Source organism: Aspergillus thermomutatus (assembly GCF_002237265.1).
Source record: "Aspergillus thermomutatus strain HMR AF 39 chromosome Unknown NODE_7, whole genome shotgun sequence".
Lineage (NCBI taxonomy): Eukaryota > Fungi > Ascomycota > Eurotiomycetes > Eurotiales > Aspergillaceae > Aspergillus > Aspergillus thermomutatus.
In genome coordinates, this window is record NW_020798055.1 from 88223 (window position 1) to 106431 (window position 18209).

The 18209-nt window shown below is 50.9% G+C and overlaps 7 protein-coding genes across 7 annotated transcripts; 2 read left to right on the plus strand and 5 right to left on the minus strand.

Annotated features, from left to right (window-relative positions):
* Positions 1 to 195: 195 nt before the first annotated feature.
* Positions 196 to 1070, minus strand: CDV56_107799 (uncharacterized protein; the record flags this gene model as incomplete). The annotated part of the gene is made up of 3 exons (XM_026761418.1): positions 196 to 624; positions 685 to 835; positions 883 to 1070. The coding sequence occupies 3 exons, from the start codon at positions 1068 to 1070 to the stop codon at positions 196 to 198; spliced, it is 768 nt and encodes a 255-aa protein (XP_026618497.1).
* A 3285-nt stretch (positions 1071 to 4355) lies between these two features.
* CDV56_107938 (serine hydrolase domain-containing protein) lies at positions 4356 to 6185 on the minus strand (the record flags this gene model as incomplete). The annotated part of the gene is made up of 1 exon (XM_026761557.1): positions 4356 to 6185. One exon carries the CDS (start codon positions 6183 to 6185, stop codon positions 4356 to 4358), a length of 1830 nt encoding a protein of 609 aa, XP_026618498.1.
* A 661-nt stretch (positions 6186 to 6846) lies between these two features.
* On the minus strand, positions 6847 to 8045 carry CDV56_108025 (uncharacterized protein; the record flags this gene model as incomplete). The annotated part of the gene is made up of 3 exons (XM_026761644.1): positions 6847 to 7294; positions 7389 to 7449; positions 7532 to 8045. The coding sequence occupies 3 exons, from the start codon at positions 8043 to 8045 to the stop codon at positions 6847 to 6849; spliced, it is 1023 nt and encodes a 340-aa protein (XP_026618499.1).
* A 914-nt stretch (positions 8046 to 8959) lies between these two features.
* On the plus strand, positions 8960 to 10333 carry CDV56_108096 (uncharacterized protein; the record flags this gene model as incomplete). The annotated part of the gene is made up of 2 exons (XM_026761715.1): positions 8960 to 9323; positions 9378 to 10333. The coding sequence occupies 2 exons, from the start codon at positions 8960 to 8962 to the stop codon at positions 10331 to 10333; spliced, it is 1320 nt and encodes a 439-aa protein (XP_026618500.1).
* Positions 10334 to 10505: 172 nt separating this feature from the next.
* Positions 10506 to 11864, minus strand: CDV56_108145 (uncharacterized protein; the record flags this gene model as incomplete). Its single annotated transcript, XM_026761764.1, has 2 exons — positions 10506 to 10662; positions 10720 to 11864. The coding sequence occupies 2 exons, from the start codon at positions 11862 to 11864 to the stop codon at positions 10506 to 10508; spliced, it is 1302 nt and encodes a 433-aa protein (XP_026618501.1).
* Positions 11865 to 12871: 1007 nt separating this feature from the next.
* Positions 12872 to 15523, plus strand: CDV56_108208 (type I polyketide synthase; the record flags this gene model as incomplete). The annotated part of the gene is made up of 1 exon (XM_026761827.1): positions 12872 to 15523. The coding sequence occupies one exon, from the start codon at positions 12872 to 12874 to the stop codon at positions 15521 to 15523; it is 2652 nt and encodes an 883-aa protein (XP_026618502.1).
* Positions 15524 to 15594: 71 nt separating this feature from the next.
* CDV56_108283 (HET domain-containing protein) lies at positions 15595 to 17820 on the minus strand (the record flags this gene model as incomplete). The annotated part of the gene is made up of 1 exon (XM_026761902.1): positions 15595 to 17820. The coding sequence occupies one exon, from the start codon at positions 17818 to 17820 to the stop codon at positions 15595 to 15597; it is 2226 nt and encodes a 741-aa protein (XP_026618503.1).
* Between the last annotated feature and the right edge of the window lie 389 nt (positions 17821 to 18209).

The window sequence follows — 18209 nt, forward strand, 5'->3', positions numbered from 1 at the left end:
ACTTAATGAATTATTGCTTCTCCTGATAGCTTCTTTGTAGATAGAACAAGTTATTAACCCAAATGCCAAAGGCATCATCTCTGTCGGTGGAAACAATAAAGTAAGAACTGCAATCTCGCCATCATGTTCTTGTGCCGGGGAATACGTTCCTTTCAATCCACAGTGGACAAGCCATCGGTTTCGCCGGACAGAAGGTCAGGGGCGGGGTTTCTCGTAGGTGGCTTGGAGTTGATCTTTGATCAGACGAATTTCGTTCATCTTTGCCTCGCCACTATAGAGGTAGTAGACAAGCCCCATGATATTTCGAAGGGCGTCTTTACGGCCCTGTCGACTTTTGAGGTCGAATGGCCTGGTTCTGCGAACCCAGAGATATTGGTCGGCTGGAAGGGAGTTCGACTTCACCGCACGCAGGTAGTCGGCCGTGAAGTATGCGGCGACAAGCCGCACTTGCGTGCCGTGGATCGAGATTAGAAACGCCTCTTGGTCCAGACGCTGATCTAAAAGTCGATCCTGCTCGCAGGCAATACCATACAGCTCGCTAACCTCTTGCCCTAGGGTCTTGTAATTAAATCGCTCCGGGGCCCCAGTACCTCGGCGCAATCCCCCAGCGTGACGGCGCTTTGCCTTTAAAATGATCAGTCACAGTTTGCATACACTATGGAACGTGTAATGTGGTTGTCTTACTTGTACAGCCACCAACGGCACATTGGATGGCCGATCTGAAGAGGTACGGGCAGCCCTGCCGACTAGAGCCATGCCCCCGTCAGAATTTGCGGAAATCTGGCCGTAGCCAGGAGGGCCGAGCTCTAGTTTTAACCGCATGTCCTGACGGATGCTGCATAAGTCAGTATCAACAGTTCGTCTGTCGAAGTTGGGTCTTACGCTGCGATGGAGTAGCGCGCTCCGAGAGTTGGGAGTGGATTGAGCCTTATTCCTATCCGTGTGAGCAAACCCAGGATTGCCTCCCGGGGGGCAGATTCTGGACCGTCTTCATCCGAAGACGGTGATTCCGGTTCCCCGGGACTCGCCGGACGGGTGCTACCTGGGATGGAGAGGTTCGCAGTCGTCATAGAGCCGGATAAAGCGCTAAAAACGCCGTTGAAGATATTCAACTGGAACGCCCGGTTGTTCAAGGACCACTGGCGTAACTGCTCGGCTGTGGGCGCGAGGAGCAATTCTTTCAGTTGGCGAAATGCTGCCTTCGGTATTAGAGATGTAGAATGTCAGGAATGTTATAAAGAACAGATGTCTGCCTGGGTCGGTCATTTGGGGTAGGTACTGGGCTTCGTATATTTTTGATATTGGACAATCATCAAGGGGCACGACCCTGAGCGCCCTTATGTGGTCTCTGTTCCAGGCCGATCCCCGGACATGGAGCCTGAGTGCCTGCTCAACGAAGTTGGTGGTTCGCCTGGCAGGTTCAGGCTCAATTGGACCTGCTTGTCTTGTCTAGTTGGTTGGTAAGCCATGATTCCGGAGAGTAAGGGTAGAATTGCACGGGATGAGATATTGAGAGTGGAAGGGCACCGTCTGCATGTGTATGGAGATAGGGGTATGGTATTTAAATCATCTACTTGTTTCTGGAGAACACCTGAATTTCATTCTATGTGACAATGAATGGTGATTTATCTATTGTCCTGAAGTCCTTGCTGCTGACATGCCCATTGACGCATAAACAAGGGTAAAATAAAGTGATATCAATTCAAAATGACAAAGGCCTTGATACCTTGTTGCCCACAAGAGTTTCTGATTTGCTATTATTCTATATTCCCATTGATCTGTTGCTAGAGGTAACTTCGATCGATCTTTGATACGCAAATATCATGTCTCCCTAGATGGCCAAAATGTGACATCGACACAAGCGCTGCACCGACAGGATTTCAATCACCATGACATTTGCATTTTTTGGATAGCTGATGCAGTTTTGATCATGTTTATATATGTTCCAGCAGGGATTCATCTGTGCAAAGCTCGACGGTGTGAGGTCTGTATACATATCCTTGACATATGCGACTCGACGGCATCGACTTCAGGAGCAAATGCTTCATCGTCTCCTTTTCTTCAAGTATAGAAGTTTCAGCAAGAACAACTGTAATTCTTCCTCATTGAACTTTTGCATCATCAGGGAACTGTAGAGTCAGCTACAGTATTGTCCCCTCTATTAAGAATGAACCCAGTACATCTTGTTCCGCCGCTTGGTAGTTATCGTTTCATAAGCCACCACAGTTTCCATGTTTGCGCTGTGAAAACCAGTAATTCCCACTTTTCCCTCTTTAGTGTCTTCCTTCCTGCTCCCTGCTGTTCTGACTACTAATACAGCAGACCTCAGCTTATGCTGTTCCCTCCCTTCAAAGGTGTCTTTACGCTGTACTAGTCCCAAAGCAGTTATCAACAAAGAGCCAACTGCATCCTTATTGTCTTATAATAACTGCAATGCTCTATTGCCATCCTTTTAGAAAGTGTCCAATGAAATCATCAAGGTTTCAATAGGCTTTCAACTACAGGACCCCTGGTGGTGGGTCCAGTCAGTGGGTTGTGGTGATCATATATTTTAATCAGTGATCACTACATCTATTTATTATTAACCAGTCTCATGCCTTTGATGCGTAATATTCTAGAAAAAGCTATTAATTATTCACGTAGTACCCTCTCTCTAAAGGAATAGCCAATTTATATTGTCTCTGATTCTAACAATAGTATATACAACCCCTCGGAGCAGGGGGGCACTAGCCGGGCAACCGGCCGGCGCCCCCCAGCACTGGGGTGGTATTAGTATTCAGCCTGTCTTCTATAGTCACCACCTTCTCTAACAGACTTACTGCCTTGAACCTTCTGCGGAATGAACCATGACTAACATAAAGCTCGCACCGGGCCATTCCAAGATTTAATGAAGCGACCTGTCGAGTATCTGGTATAGGACAGCGGTAACTCTGTGAGAAATACAAGACCTATGTCCCCATGGGCGAGAATCAAGCTTATGGTGAGCACACATCGCCCCGTGCTTCAGGCATCAGTTGGTTCTTTAAGCGAAAATGGCGAGAGGACACAGATAGTATGTTTCCGCCTAATACAGCTGGCACAATAGGGTGAGTACTTGACTGTGTTTCGCCGCATATGGTTCTTGGTGCATAAGGAATGAAGGAAAACGGGGACTGTTAGGAACTTACGCTCTTCATAATCCAGTCATTAAATTGTGTCTTGGTCCAAGATAAACGGCTTAGCAACGAGTTCCCAGAGCCGACTGACTTTGAGCCTTTCGTTTGAATCCATTTGTTTGTAGGTGAAAGAGTTCCAATGTCACCATTCCATGTGAAGGGAACTAGATCCTCTACGAGATTCTCGTAGATCTCCTCGATCGTTGTCTGCGAGTTGAAGAGTTTATCGATCTCATAGGTGAAGGACTACGAAGGATCGTATGACTGATCAATAGGCAGGCAAACCGAGAGTGCGAGTATTTCCTACTACGATAACTATGGATGAGCTTTCAACGCCGTTTTGGAACCTGCGCGGCCGCGCGGCGCCGCATCAACAGAGGGAACTGTGCCTAGTACAAGAAATTTCTGGGGAAGTTTAAGAGGGCTGTGGAAGACCCTGTCCGCAAGAACCTTTCAAAGTTGCTGATGGGTGCACAGAATATCAACCACCAAGCACCGCAAGAGTTGACAGATTATCTGTCGGCTGACTGAGAGGTCTTGCTATGCCACCGCGAGTAACGATGTGAAAACGGGGCGAATGCCACTGTTGAGCCACCGATGCGTTATTGGCATGATTCTGGCGCTGAAGAAGACAATGGCCAGGCCAGCATCCTGGAACTGTACTGTACAACATCTGGGCTAGCAATCTCAGGAAAGTCATGCACAACTCCTTCGTTATCCCTCGTAACAGCATCTTCGACAGTTCCCCCACTATGGGACATCTCGGAAAAGGCACCAAACCCCTCTATCAGTTCATTATGGGGGAGTCGGGCGTTCCATTTCACCGGGGCCAGGTTGAGGGTCTCGTAATGTCGGACATTGGTGATGAACGGCCTGTAAGCTTATTTGACCGTTGATTTCGGTCATTTAGAAAGCGATTAGATGTCTTGAATATACCACGCAAAAGGAAGCAAACGGGGTGAAACTGAGCTCTCCATTTGAGGAGCCAAGAAAGTAGCTAGTTGAAAGGCAGTGGATGGAGACACCATGGTGATTTATTGGCCGCGATGAGGCACTCGTGCCATTGTTGTGCTTGAATGGCTCGTCATAATACTTGGAGAACCATTGAGTTACGTGTGGAGGCTAAGATGATGGAATGCCCACTGGCAGCAAGATATAGTCCTAGCCAAGAATCCATTGACTCCAGTTTTCATCACAGACTTAAAGTTCCTGCTTGATCAGCTTTCCCTCATTGAGCCCTCCCCCTTCCTTCTGGTCCGCACGCGTCAAATTGATCCTAAAGGCCGTCAATTCCACCTTTCCAAACATGGCAGTCTTCTCGTCCCTATCCCAAAAGACAACCTCGCTCAATGGTTTTCCCGCATACATTAGATTATCCACATCAGTGATACAGAATTCATCCCACACGGACGTGGAAGCTGACCACAAGCCAGCATGGATCTCGCTTTCGCTTGATCGCCCTAGCACTTGCTCCGGGGGTACCTCCCTATCCACCACGATCGCAATCCTCCATACCTCTCCTACTTGCTTCTCGTCGCCTCTGTAGATGCCGGCGGGAATCAACTGAGCGTGGAATTTTGCGTCCTTAGGGGACTGAAAGTGCTTGGAAATAATACCCAACACATCCGTGGCATTCGAAATCCACTCCCTGATCTCGAGGCCATGGGTAGGCGTGTAAGTTAGTGCTAATGTGGAGTTGATCGTTTGCTCCTTGGTAGAAGGGGCAGTATATGTCGCCACATATGTCTCCCTAACCTGCCGTGCAGCAAGCTCATCAGCGGCACGGATCAGTGGGACGGTGAGCATTTCCAGTAATGCATCCAGGAATGTCTCGTCTCCGGCGGTGAGAATCGTGATACCCAAATCGTATTCCGGCACGAGGAGGATGAGACTCCTGTACCCGGGGAGACCACCGCCTTTGGTGAAGAAGGTCACTGTCCTGGCCCTCCCTGTCTCTCCTCTGCGACCTGCAGTATTGTGTGGGAGAAGGATTTTGTCGGTGCGGAAAATCTCCCACGGCATGCCGTAGAAACTCCCCATTCCGGCCGTGAAGGATACAGGTAGAAGCCAATTCAGCTTTGCATCCGCGATGTCTTTGTACTTGCCGAGGATATAGCGGAGGAAAGTGGACATGTCCTTCGAAGAGGCGTATAATCCACCAGTGGGATTCTGCACGCCCTCGTCGACGTCAAAGTACCATGCCTTGCCCTTGGGGAGCACGGATACTCTGTCTGGTGGTTTGGCAAAGGATGTTTGAGACAGTCCCAGGCGATCGAGAATGGAGGTTGTTATGTATTCTTCGTATGGGCTGGCGGTGACGTTTGCTAATACGAGCCCGAGCAGTTCGAATGCCAGGTTGGAATACGTTGACTTGGTGTTCGGCGCAAACAAGGCAGGTCTCCTTGTTAAATTGTCGAGTAATTCCTCTGCGGTGCAGGGCTTATAGTTGTTGTCAGAATCGCATTTTGTAGTTGCGTCGACGTGGTCGGGGTCCGTGAGATCGCCCTGGACCCAGTCGCGGGGGAGGCCAGAGAGTTGGCTTGCCAAGGATCGGAGTGATATTTTGTTCCACTGGATACTACCAGTACTTCCGTTTCTTTGATGAGAGTCGCGGAGTTGAGGGATGTATTTGTCCACCGTGTCCTCGAGGGAGAGGTTCCCCGCGGCATGTTGTTGGAGGATCCCCAGCACGGTGAAGACCTTGGTGATACTTGCGATACGATACCGACTTGTCTCGTCAACCCTCTCGGCTCCGGGTCGTGGGAGATTTTTATCCTTTGCTGTATGGAACGTCGACCACAAGGTGGACTGTGATGAGGTGACTTCAATTGAATAGGACGATGTATTGAGGTTGTTGGAGTTGCGGACTAAATTCGAGAGTGAGGCTTCCACTCTGCCGAGGGCCTCCCATATCTCGGAGGACTGACGGTTGTAAGACGGAGGTGGGTAGAAAGGGGACTGGGTGGAGCATATTGCCAGTATGGAGGGGATGAGGTTGAAAAGTGCGAGGAGGATAGAGACCTTGGTCATGGTGACTGATGATCATAACCTGTATTGCATTCCGGCAGGAGAACTCCTCAAGTAAGCGCAAGAGAGGCTTCTGAGAGCAATGATGCTCCCGACAAAATAGATGACCTCCTGGATATTGACCATTGGCTATAATTCTATGGATTTACAGTACAATGCAGTACCTCGGTCCGGTCGTTTTGGTTCCGCTTCCATCTCACGTCAGCCTACATCTAGTCCCTGCGTGTGTATGCCTTACTTTGAATGGATTCAGAATTGAGAATTGGCATCAGGGAGAGAGAAACAAGGAACTGAATGAAAGTGATTCCGGAATATTGACAACAGGGGCGAACATCTGTAATTATATATATCTGAAAAACGAGGTAGAAAACCCAGCAGTAGATCCACCTTGGACCAGCAGAACGACTGCTTCCCTGTATACATGTTTAAATCAGGTATAAATCATTCCTTAGAATTGCAAGCACTACTCCAGCCTTGGAGGACAATTACCACACCGTGCAGCAATGTCCAACATTGATCATCCATCATCATACTTGTAACATATATTGGTGGTATGCTCTGAGGCCATTGCACAGATTGACACCAGGAAATTGATTAGTGCAACAGAGAAAAGAAAGAGGGAAGAAACATCAAGATATCGCGAATGCTGAACAAGGAAATTGAATCAAAGAGAAACTCTAAACCGTGGACTCGTTCGAATGGCTTTGCCATAGAGATAGAAAATCGCAGGCACAGGAAGCAATCCCAGACCAATGAACCCCAGTACGGAATTTCCCCATCCCAGGCCCAACGAGGCATACATGGCCGGTCCTGCCAGAGGTAAAAAGGCGCCAACCAAGGACCGAAAAACTGTGATCGCTGCTATAGCTGAAGCTGCATACTCACGGTATGCATCTATCAAGTACGCCTGAATGGGGAGAATTGTCGCGGTCATCCCGCAGCCTATCCAGCCAATACCGACAACCGGCATCATCCAATGCAGATGCTTGTCGGCGGACCATCCATACCAGAAGAAGCCGATGGGAAGCAACAGACTTCCGGGAATCAGCGGGGGAAGTCGAAACTCAGGCTCGGACGTCCCATTGTTCCTCGCAGTGAGACGGAGTAGAATCCTATCGGAAAGAGCACCAAAGGCGACCATACCAATGAGAGCACCCACGCCAACTCCGATGTAAACAAGACCAGGAACCCTCGCTGAAGTGGTACACATCGCGGTATACGGCGGGGATCGTAGTGAAGAGTAAGTAGAGATATCCGAACACGACGCCTAGGACACGTCGCAGTTAGCGACTAAGAATATAATGCTCACCCATGTAGATGGAGAACAGAGCAACAATCGGCGAACGAACAAGGAGTTTCAACGGCCGGACGATCGCTTGAATCATGTTCTGCTTGGGGCTGACCTGACGGGCTCCCTGAAATCCCTGCACACAGGCGGAAGACCAGCAGAGCCCCCAGGTTCGGAGCCAGCGCACAAGCGACGTTCCAGATGATGAAGACAGCCGTCGAGATCTGGTAGACACGCAACCGGCCGTAGATCTCAGAAAGAGGCGCAAGAACCAACGGTCCGATGGCGAATCCGACCAGGTAGATAGAGACCACGAACGACCCTAGCTCTTTGTTGGTTGAGTGAAACGTTTCCATCATCAGATGCACGGCTGGCGCCACGATGGACGAAGTAAGGGGAGTAAGGAAAGTGAGAAAGGCGATACTAAAGATGTTCCGCCATTTCTTCTGTTTGGACCAGTTGATGGGGCGAGCGGGATCGTATGGACCGTCCCAGTCGATTATGGCGGCTTCTTCCATGTCCATCTGGGAAAGATGCTCAGTTTGAGTGATTCCTCCGACCGTATGAGATAGCATCTTTAGAGGTATGAGGGGGATCGTGATGAGTTGGAGAAGTACTGGTAGTATCTGGAGTATCCATCGTACGGTTTATATGGGTGTGTGATGGCGGCGTTGACTTGGTGCATCTCCCTTGCGCGTATGAGAGAGGAACAAATCTCAGAGTTGACGCCACTGTTTCTTTTCCTTTTTCTGTTTCTTCGCTGTTTTGGACATCTTTTGCTTCATTGTCTGTTAAGTCCGTCCTTACTTCCTCCCCCCTACATTCCTCCTCGGAAAGTGAACATCCGCAAGAGCTGATGGCTTTTGGGCATGACAGGATTTGTAGTATTTGGTGTAACGTTCTTTGTCGTTATAGTGAGCCTGGCTTTTGTGACTCGTCCTATGCATGCTTACTTGGTCTGGATCTCTTTTTGCTTTTTGAGTCCGTTGGTGGTTCTTTATCTCAATGAGGAAATAAAACTATTGCATTTGATGACCTTTCTCCATGATATTATGCATAAAAATAATCCTACAGAAATCCCCCACAGAATATTAAGTTGTGAAATGATGATATTCGGCTATTTCTGGATATTGATTTATATTTCTACCCAAGGTTACATAATTTTTATAGTCACATTGCAGCAAACAGGTAGGGAACTATATGTTCTATTATGAATATACATATTAATGAAATAATGAGGTTATACCCAACTATAGCAGCAGTGTAGATCTTATATCACTAATTGTAGAGATTATGGATCCTTCCCTCGGTCAAGAACATGTATGCAAGAAAGTGTGTGAGAATGGTGATCAATGTGCCCGGAGTTCTAATAGCTCCAGAGTGCCTCTGACCTATAAAACCATACTGACCGATAGACACCAGGAGACTGTTCTTGCTCCTCTGAGGCCGAGTCAATCTCATTGTACTATTCCTGGCAATCTGTAAAGAAATGATTTCCAGCTCCAATAGCCTCTTTGGGCTGTTCAGCTGCGCCGTTGTCAACGCTGGTCTCGCTCATGCTACGCCTGACGTGATCACTCGCGACACGGTCATCCTGGGAGGTGGCAGTAGTGGAACATATGCTGCTGTGCGCTTGAAAGATCTAGGCAAATCGGTGATCATCGTCGAACGTAACGATTACTTCGGCGGACACGGAGAGACCTTCTATACTGCCGACGGCCGACCCATCAATTACGGAGTCGAGGGCTTCTTCAACACCAATATCACCCTCGACTACCTGGCCCGCCTCAATGTCCCATACGAGGTACGGGTACCTGCCTCTTTGCAGGATGAATATGTCAACCTGCGAACCGGTCAGCCAGCTCAAGACCCCGGCGATACGGTCAACCAGACCGACGCAATGTAAGCGTGGGTCGACGCCATTTCCCAGTTTAACACGCTCAAGGACGGGGTCTACCGGTTTCCCGACCCCATCCCAGAAGATCTCCTCATCACCTTTGGCGAGTTTGTCGAGAAATACCACCTCGAGAACTCGGTGCAGGCTGTTTTCTCGCACGGCTCCGGTAACAGCCTCAAACTACCCACTTTATATGTTATCCAGTACATTGGAGTCCCTCACGCCGCCGCTTTACGAGAGGGCTATCTCCGGCCCGTGAACGGCATCGCAGACCTGTACACGCGAGCCCGAACCATTCTCGCGCCCGACGTGCTCTACCAAACCATGGCAGAGAATGTCACCCAGTCCTCCAACGGTGTGGAGATGCTCGTCCTGTCCTCCAACGGCAGAAAGACCTTGATCCAAGCCAAAAACATGCTTGTCACCATCCCACCGACCCTCCACCACCTCACCGGGTTCGACCTGACTTTTGAAGAGACCAACCTATTCTCCAAATGGAAATACCAGTCCTACTACGCTCTAATCATCAACGAAACCGGCCTCCCAGATACCACCAACATCGTCAATATCGACCCCGACAAGACGGAAAACCCGTACTCCATCCCAGAAGAGCCCTTTATCTGGCGTATCGACGCGCAGCGCGTCCCGGGATACCGCACCATCAAGCTCGTCGGCAATGAGCAGTTTTCTCCGGATGATGCGAAGGCGCTCCTCTATGACACTTTTGAGCGGATGGCGGCGGAGGGCACGTACCCCACACAGAGGCCGGAGATCGTTAGATGGGGGTGTCACACGCCTGTTACCATGATGGTGACGCCTGATGAGATCCGGCAGGGCTTCTATGAGCGCTTGTATGAGCTGCAGGGGCAGAGGAGCACGTTTTACACGGGGGCAGCGTGGTGCTCGGATTATTCCACTCTGCTGTGGGGGTTTACGGATGGAGTAGTGGATCGGATTATAGGATGATCTGTTTTGTCGATATGTGCGGTAGCTGCTTGATGGTGGAAAGATGTAGTACTAGAGCATTGATAGAATGTCGGCTCTGTGTCAATTGCACTGAAGGTGTCTAGAAGGTAATCATCTTAAATTATAAATGAATTAATCAGTAACTATCTGACTGCGAATCATTGCAGATACACTAGTTCTTGAAGGACAGTATCGCACCATCATCCTGCAACATGGTCTTCATTGCCTCAAATGTATGCAAATACACACTCATGGACGGGTTCTTGTTCTTGGAGGCAAACGAGATCCACGCCTGAATATGGTTCATCTCCTCCAGGCTCCCGTCAGGACTGTAGCTGTCAGCTTCATCGCTTGATAACTTTCCAGTGAAAGCAAAAAGAACTTACTAGTACGAAGCCAGATCATTTACATAATTCTCAGCCGAGCCCTTCCATCCCACGCGATTAAAGAACGTAGCCAGGCCCTCTGCCACCACGCGATCATTCTTCCCAAACACGGGAAAGTAGATCTGCGGCTCAGGCAAAGGCTTCCCCGGCGACAAGGTAAAGTTGATAATGAAAGGAAGCTGTTCCTCCGGCGACGTTCCCAACTCGTGGAAACAATCCGGCAGTGCACACCGTCCCTCGGTGACGGGTATCAAGCCCCAAAGCTCGCGGAGCAACTCCAAACCAACCATCGTCTCCTCATCGGTGCGACGGCCATCAAGCGTCCAGATAGCCGCCATGGACTCGAAGCCAAGCTGCGTCTCGAAGCAATACAGCTTGATCCGCCACTCGCATGGCTTGACAAGATCACACGAGAGAAAGTGCGCAATGAGCGACGAGGAATGCGCAGCCATGAACGCCTCAAGTGTCGCCACGGCCGGCTCTAGGCATCCGTCCCTGTCCACCTTGCGGATGGCGTCGAACATGAGCTTTTCCTTTGGGACACCCGTCGCCATGGCCTTGATGCGCGGGTAGATGTATGTCTTGAGGAGGATGTCGCCATTTGCGGCTAGATCAGCCGCCAGTTTATTCTGCGTGCGGAAGACAGGGATTGTGGTTTTTTGGTCGTTGAGAATCGCCACATCCTCGTCCGAGACGACGAGTTCCTGTCTGAAATGGTCGAACCACTCCAGGTCCAGACGAGGCACGACGGCGGCGAGCCGCTGCAGCGTCGGGCGGATGGCTTTTGTGTTGAAAGGGTCAGCAGCGGTGCCGGTCAGCGGGCCCAGGGGCTCAAAGGCAAACCGCACGAGAGACTTGGAGTAATTGAAGCTTAGCTCGAAGGGGAGGCCGAAGCGGGTCAAGGTGCTGTGCCAGCGTTTGGTGTTGTCTGTGTCCTTACCCTTGGTAGGATAGGGGCCCAGCGTGGGGATGACAAACTCGCGGTGCAACACGAGGAAGCGGTACTGCGCATTGAGATCATATTTGGCACCGGCCAGGAGGGCAGCGAACATGGGAGCGGTGCTGTGCCACCATTTCGCCTCGTCCGCGCTGGTGAAATTGAAGCTCTTGCTGAGGACTCGGAGAGGGAGGAGATCAGATTCCATTTCACTGCCTTCTTGTGCTTAGTCTTCTTGTGCTTACTGCCAGTGTTCTTTTAGGCGCAATGGAATGGAATGAACGGGCGTATTCTGCGCTGATATCCAGTGTTGACGATGTAGGACTATTCATAGCCAACGCACTCTCAGGCCTTAGGCAGGTTACTCGAATGCATCCTCATTCTGCGATCTCCGCTGCTCACTGCTCATGCAAAATATAGTCACCCGGTCTCGATGCCCCCACAGCTAAGGTCAACTAATGGTATTATGGCAGAATTCAAGGGTTCGCGAAATCAGACGCAAGGGATGGCCCTGCTGACATTAGGAATGGTGGATCTTACAGCGTTATAGTACCGCTATATTCAAATTTAGTAGGATTCTTGCTGGCTAGCAGCTACAGAGATAAGCATAAGACAGACGAGTGCAAAGCTAATTTGTAACTGTCTTAACTTTCCACTATCAGATAATCTTGAGTTTGAGGGACTTGGCAGCAGCACATCTAGGGCTAATCTGCCCGAAGGGGTTTATATGACTTCATGCACAGGTTCTGTCATAAGAATTTAGATTGCTTACTGGTGAAAACTCATTCGCTGGCAACTTGGGACCACTTTGTATGCGGTCTCAGGAATGTGCCAATTTTGAGCCCGTCAGCATAATGAGCCATTGGAACGACTGTAGATCATACAAGTCCGAGTTTTCCGACACGAACCAGATGTAAGGGATTTTCGGGGTAGCATCTAGACGTTGAGAGTATGTTGTCAGTGACCAATCTTGTATCGACAGAGGATCCTACCTAGGCAAATGTGTTCATGCCAGAACAATGATGCTCTGATGATCTGACCATAAGCACAACATGAGGTATATGAGTTATCACGAGGATGATTGCAGTAGGGAAGCACCTCAATTGTATGCCAGTCAGCCTGTTTCCTCAATGACAAAGCCCATTTATTGTTATAAATTTGTATTGATACCTATATCAATCAGCTGCGATGACTTCTCATAGCAAGGAAAACACAATGAGAGAACCCATTGCTATTATCGGCACCGCCTGCCGACTTCCTGGCGGTGCCACTTCTCCTTCAAGGTTCTGGGAGCTTCTGCAACATCCACGCGACGTGTTGAAGGAGTGCAAGCCCTATCAATTGGATCTGTCGAGCTTTTACAATCCCAATGGCGAGCACCATGGCAGCACCGATGTTCCCAATCAATCTTATCTCCTGGAAGGAAACACCCGCCACTTCGATGCCTCTTTCTTCAATATCAACCCGGCCGAAGCGGATGGGATGGACCCGCAGCAGCGAATACTACTTGAGACGACCTATGAAGCCCTCGAGGCGGCGGGATACACACTGGAGCAACTGCGTGGCTCTCCCACCGCCGTCTTTGTCGGCGTCATGACCTCCAACTACCATGATATCCAGACCCGCGATCTCGACAACATTGGCAGGTGGCATGCCACAGGAACAGCTCCCAGCATCCTCTCCAACCGAATCTCATATTGCTTTGATCTAAAGGGCCCATCGATGACGATCAACACGGGATGCTCCATTTCACTGGTTGCACTCCACCAGGCGGTCCAGAGCTTGCGCAGTGGGGAAGCAACCATCGCGATTGTGGCAGGCGTCAACCTCCTACTGGATGCTGGCACCTATGTCAGCGAGTCCAAAATCCACATGCTCTCTCCCACGTCCCGCTGTCGGATGTGGGATGCAGATGCAGACGGTTATGCGCGTGGGGAGGGATGTGCGTCAGTCATTCTGAAGCCACTGAGTCAGGCTTTGGCTGATGGTGATGATATCGAATGCATTATCCGGGGCACGGGGGTCAACTCTGATGGCCGCTCCGCTGGGATCATGATGCCAAACCCAGAGGCGCAGGCTGCCTTAATCAAACAGGTATATGAAAGCTGCGAGCTAGACCCCGTCCGGGATTGCTGCCAGTATTTTGAATGTCATGGGACAGGGACACAGGCCGGCGACCCGGTGGAAGCTGAGGCCATTCAATGCACTTTCTTCCCCGAAGGCAGCACGTTCCCCCCTGAAGAGAGGCTATATGTGGGATTGGTAAAGACGGTTGTTGGGCATCTTGAGGGCTGCGCTGGTCTGTCCGGTCTTCTCAAGGCGGTCCTGTGCATTAAACATCGAACCATCGCTCCCAATATGCTCTTTTGCAAACTCAACCCAAGCATTCTCCGCTTCTACGATCATTTAAAAGTTCCGACGCAAGCTATTCCGTGGCCGTATGCGACCCCAGGAGACCCATTGCGTGCGAGCATCAATTCATTCGGCTTTGGAGGGACCAACGCTCACGCCGTCATCGAGAGTTTCCCTTCTCCAACTCCTTCAAATTATGCTCCGGGTTCCGCTGGGAACATTGTGATTGGACCCCTCGTCTTCTCGGCGAATACAGCAGAATCACTCCTGTTGAACGTGAAGAATGTGGCCGCATTTATCAACGCCCACCCTTCATTGGACCTCAATGACCTTGCATGGACGCTGAGCACCAAGAGAAGTGTGTTACCATTCAAAATCTCCTTCACAGGCTCTACCCGGGAGGAGCTATTAAAATGCATGAATACCACAGTCCAAGCGTCGGAGGCCAGCCCAGACATTGGCTTCGGTATACGCATTCGCAGAAGCCCAAACGAGTCAGGAAATATCTTGGGTGTATTCACTGGACAAGGCGCACAATGGGCAAATATGGGAGCAGACCTCATTCACTCATGTCAGACCTCCCGTGAATCAATCAATCGCTGCCAGCAGGCCATGACTTGCCTCCCCGACGGACCCTCCTGGTCCTTGGTCGATGAACTTCTGGCTGACGAAACGTCGTCACGACTGTCAGACGCCGCGCTAAGCCAACGCCTGACTACTGCTATTGAGATTGGGGTCTATGATCTACTCCATGCAGCAGGGATCCATCTGAATGCCGTGGTGGGCCATTCGTCCGGGGAAATTGCGGCGGTGTACGCGGCAGGCATCCTATCTGCCGAGGACGCAATGAAGATCGCCTATTACCGTGGGATGCATGCAAAATCGGCAAAGTTCTCGCGGCAGAACGGCGGCATGATAGCTGTTGGCATCTCGTATGATGATGCGAGGGCATTCTGCGCCCAGCCTTCATTTTCCCGGCGGCTGGTCGTGGCCGCTAGCAATGCTCCGACGAGCGTGACCTTGTCGGGAGATCTGGATGCAATCCATGAAGCAAAAAAGGCCTTTGAGGAGACCAGAACGTTTGCCAGGATTCTGAAGGTGGATGTTGCGTATCATTCGCACCACATGCGGTCTTGTGCGCAGGCGTATCTGGCATCTCTGGAGGGCTGCAGAATTCAAGTCCGTCAACCAAAGACGGACTGTGTGTGGATCTCCAGCGTTACAGGTGCCACGATTTCCGTGGATGACAAAATGACATCCTCGCTTGCTGGGCAGTACTGGGTAGAGAACATGCTACAACCCGTGCTCTTTTCTCAGGCCATCCAGCACGCGGTCAATGGTTCACGATTCGATATTGGCATTGAGGTAGGACCGCACCATGCCCTGAAGGGTCCAGTGTTGCAAACGATGAAGCTGGCTATCGGCACTGATATCCCATATTTCTCCATCTTGAAGCGGGTATCCCTGACGTGTATGCCGCATCTTCGGCCATGGGTTGCATGTGGCAGCATCTAGGTGCTCACGAAGTCAACCTTGGGGATTACCATCGCGCCTTCAGCTGCCGGGCCCCAAGATTGCTAAAAGATCTACCCGCATATGCATGGGATCATGGCAACGAATACGGCACGGATTCTCGCGTCTCGCGGCGATATCTTCAACAAGGAACCAAAGTACACCCCCTCAGGTCCCATCTCAAAGCTTCGCAAGGGCGATTCCGGCAATTTCTCCGGGCCGACAGTGACGTTGCTGTTGTGGGTTACCATGAGATTTTCTGTGGGGTCCATTTCCAACCGCTGCATCCCTGACAACCCAGTAGGCAGACCGCCGGTCGAGAGGCCCACCGACCGAAGGCTCGTGCCGGTGTAACCAGGTTGGGACTTTGAGATTATGTCGATTAGCTCCTTTTTGTCTTCCGACTGTCTCACGGGAGGCTTTGTATCCTTTGGCTTAGCCAGCGTAATCCGATAGAGGGGCGCCGAGACTCTCAGGATACCGCTTGTGAATGATACAAATGGGCTATAAGGATGAGTAGTGGTGGCCTCAATAACAGACGCGATAGCTCTTGCTCTGTGTCGAGGAGCGTTTGTGAGATCGAAAAAATGCGGTGACACATCGCCGTCTACGGACACCCAGGACCACGAAGGCGCCCGATATGCCCTGGCTCTAGAGGCGTTAGCAGGTGTGCTCCAGCAGAGTTGCCCTACCAGGCTGTGCTCCCAGAGCCCCGCGAGGTAGCGTCCACAGTTCGGAATCAGGTCCGAGAGGTGGCTTGCAATGGCCGATACGGCCACCATCTTGTCCGAGTCGTACGTCAACGCCAGTGCGGTGTACGTGGAGACAATTCTGTCCCAAATTGGGATCAGATTCTTTGTGGCAGGATCACCCAGAGTCTGCGGTAGTATATCTCGACGAGACGATGTACATAGCCTTTTCGGAATACTATCCGCAAACCTCTCTGATGCCGTGAACTCATAGCACTCAAAGTAGAGCTGGTTCTCTGCAAAATGCACAATTCTGGGCGACAGGAGCCGTTCCTGGAAAACCCAAGCACGCTTGTTAAGTGGTGCGTGGTCGATGGCCGCAAGCCATTCCTCATCGTCATAGCAACTATACCGGCCAGGGGCAAGCTGGGGGTGTCCCTCTGGCACCTCAACAATACCTGGAGATAGTGTAGCCGCTGGTCTTGTGCGAAATAGGCCTTCGGTAGAGTTGCGCGAGGCTGTTGCCGCTAGTGTCAAGAATGACGAAGCATACACTTTCCACATTACCGCTGCGTTGCGGTGCCAGTCCTCTTCCGAGTCTTGCATGATGCAGAGAGAGTCGATCCATATGTACTGTATTCCCAGCGACCGGACGACTGCAACTGCATCGATAAAGGTCTTCGGCAGTTTCTGCAGGGAGATTCCTTTCTTGAATTCGTGGATCCGGGAAACCACAAGCCGGCAAGTTAAATCTTGAATCTCTGCTATGTTACCCCAACAGTGGCTTAGGGTGATGTAAGGAGAGGATTCCGCGACCTCGCTTCCGTCGACGACGTGAATCTCGTCAGGATATGACGCATCGACATCAACCAGGCGATCAGGGACAAAACCCCTCTGTGTAGACAAGCTTCGGGAGGTGCAGCACTTGCAGCGCTCCAGCCACTTAGAAATCTGCGACATGGACTCAGGAGAGCCTGTGGACGTCTCGCCTTGTTGAGGCTTGCATGCCCGCAGGTTGTCGTCTGTAAACTGCAGGCCTGTCGTCGAGCACGGCAGGCCCTCTGCCACGCCGTCGAGTGTCAGAGTGATTGTCGGCATCACCATTGGCATCATCTGTCCTCTCAATTCTAGCAGTGCGAAGGGATAGAACTGGACGGCGTATTGAGTATCCGGCCGCAAGAAACGGCCGTAGTCGAACCGTAATGGAATCTCTTCACACTTTGCCAGCATTTCCCTTGAGGGTCGATGGCTGTTCCAAACAACCGTACACATGTCGCAGCCGCTGCGGGCACTCCTCTCAAGGAAATAGCCATCCAAGTGCTCAAAGAATACGCCATCTTTATTTGGCCTAAAAATGTTGATGGCTTCCGTTCCAGTCCCCTGAAGAATACGCCGGCAGGCGCGGCAGAGGTGCCTGTTAATGGGAGCCAGCGGCTTGTCGGAAGGACATGTCTCGGGTCTCCAACTCAGCTCCTTGGATAGAGCTCTGCTCAAGGACACCCTGGGGTTCTCTGCCCCGGATATAGCAGAGCGGTCTCCGGACCTGAGCATGAGTTCGTGCCTACCGCGGCCGCGAGCCGCTGTTGTTTTCAAGATATCGTAGATATACATGATGGCGATCTTTGTGAGCGTTGCCACACGTGGATCGAAAATGAAGCAGCATGACACAGCTGGTGAATATCTCGGCAATAAGCTCCTTCGACTTTGGGTAGACTTTAGAGAGTGTCAAAGATATATAAGCAGACCTAGGCAGAAGCAATCGACAACATATGAGGGCCGAGAGCGATGGATCCCTCTACCGCATCTAATCAGCTGAGGGCCTGAGGCTGCTGAGCCCCTCCTTCGGGTTGCCCTGCATAAATCTCTATGCACCTTTGGGTTCCCCGCGTGTCAGCCTCTCAGCCTCTCAGCCTCTCAGCCATCAAACCACTACGCCAAAAAGGTGTCTAGACGACCATTTCTAGCATAATAGGAATGATAGCGTATATTCTGGTTGACAC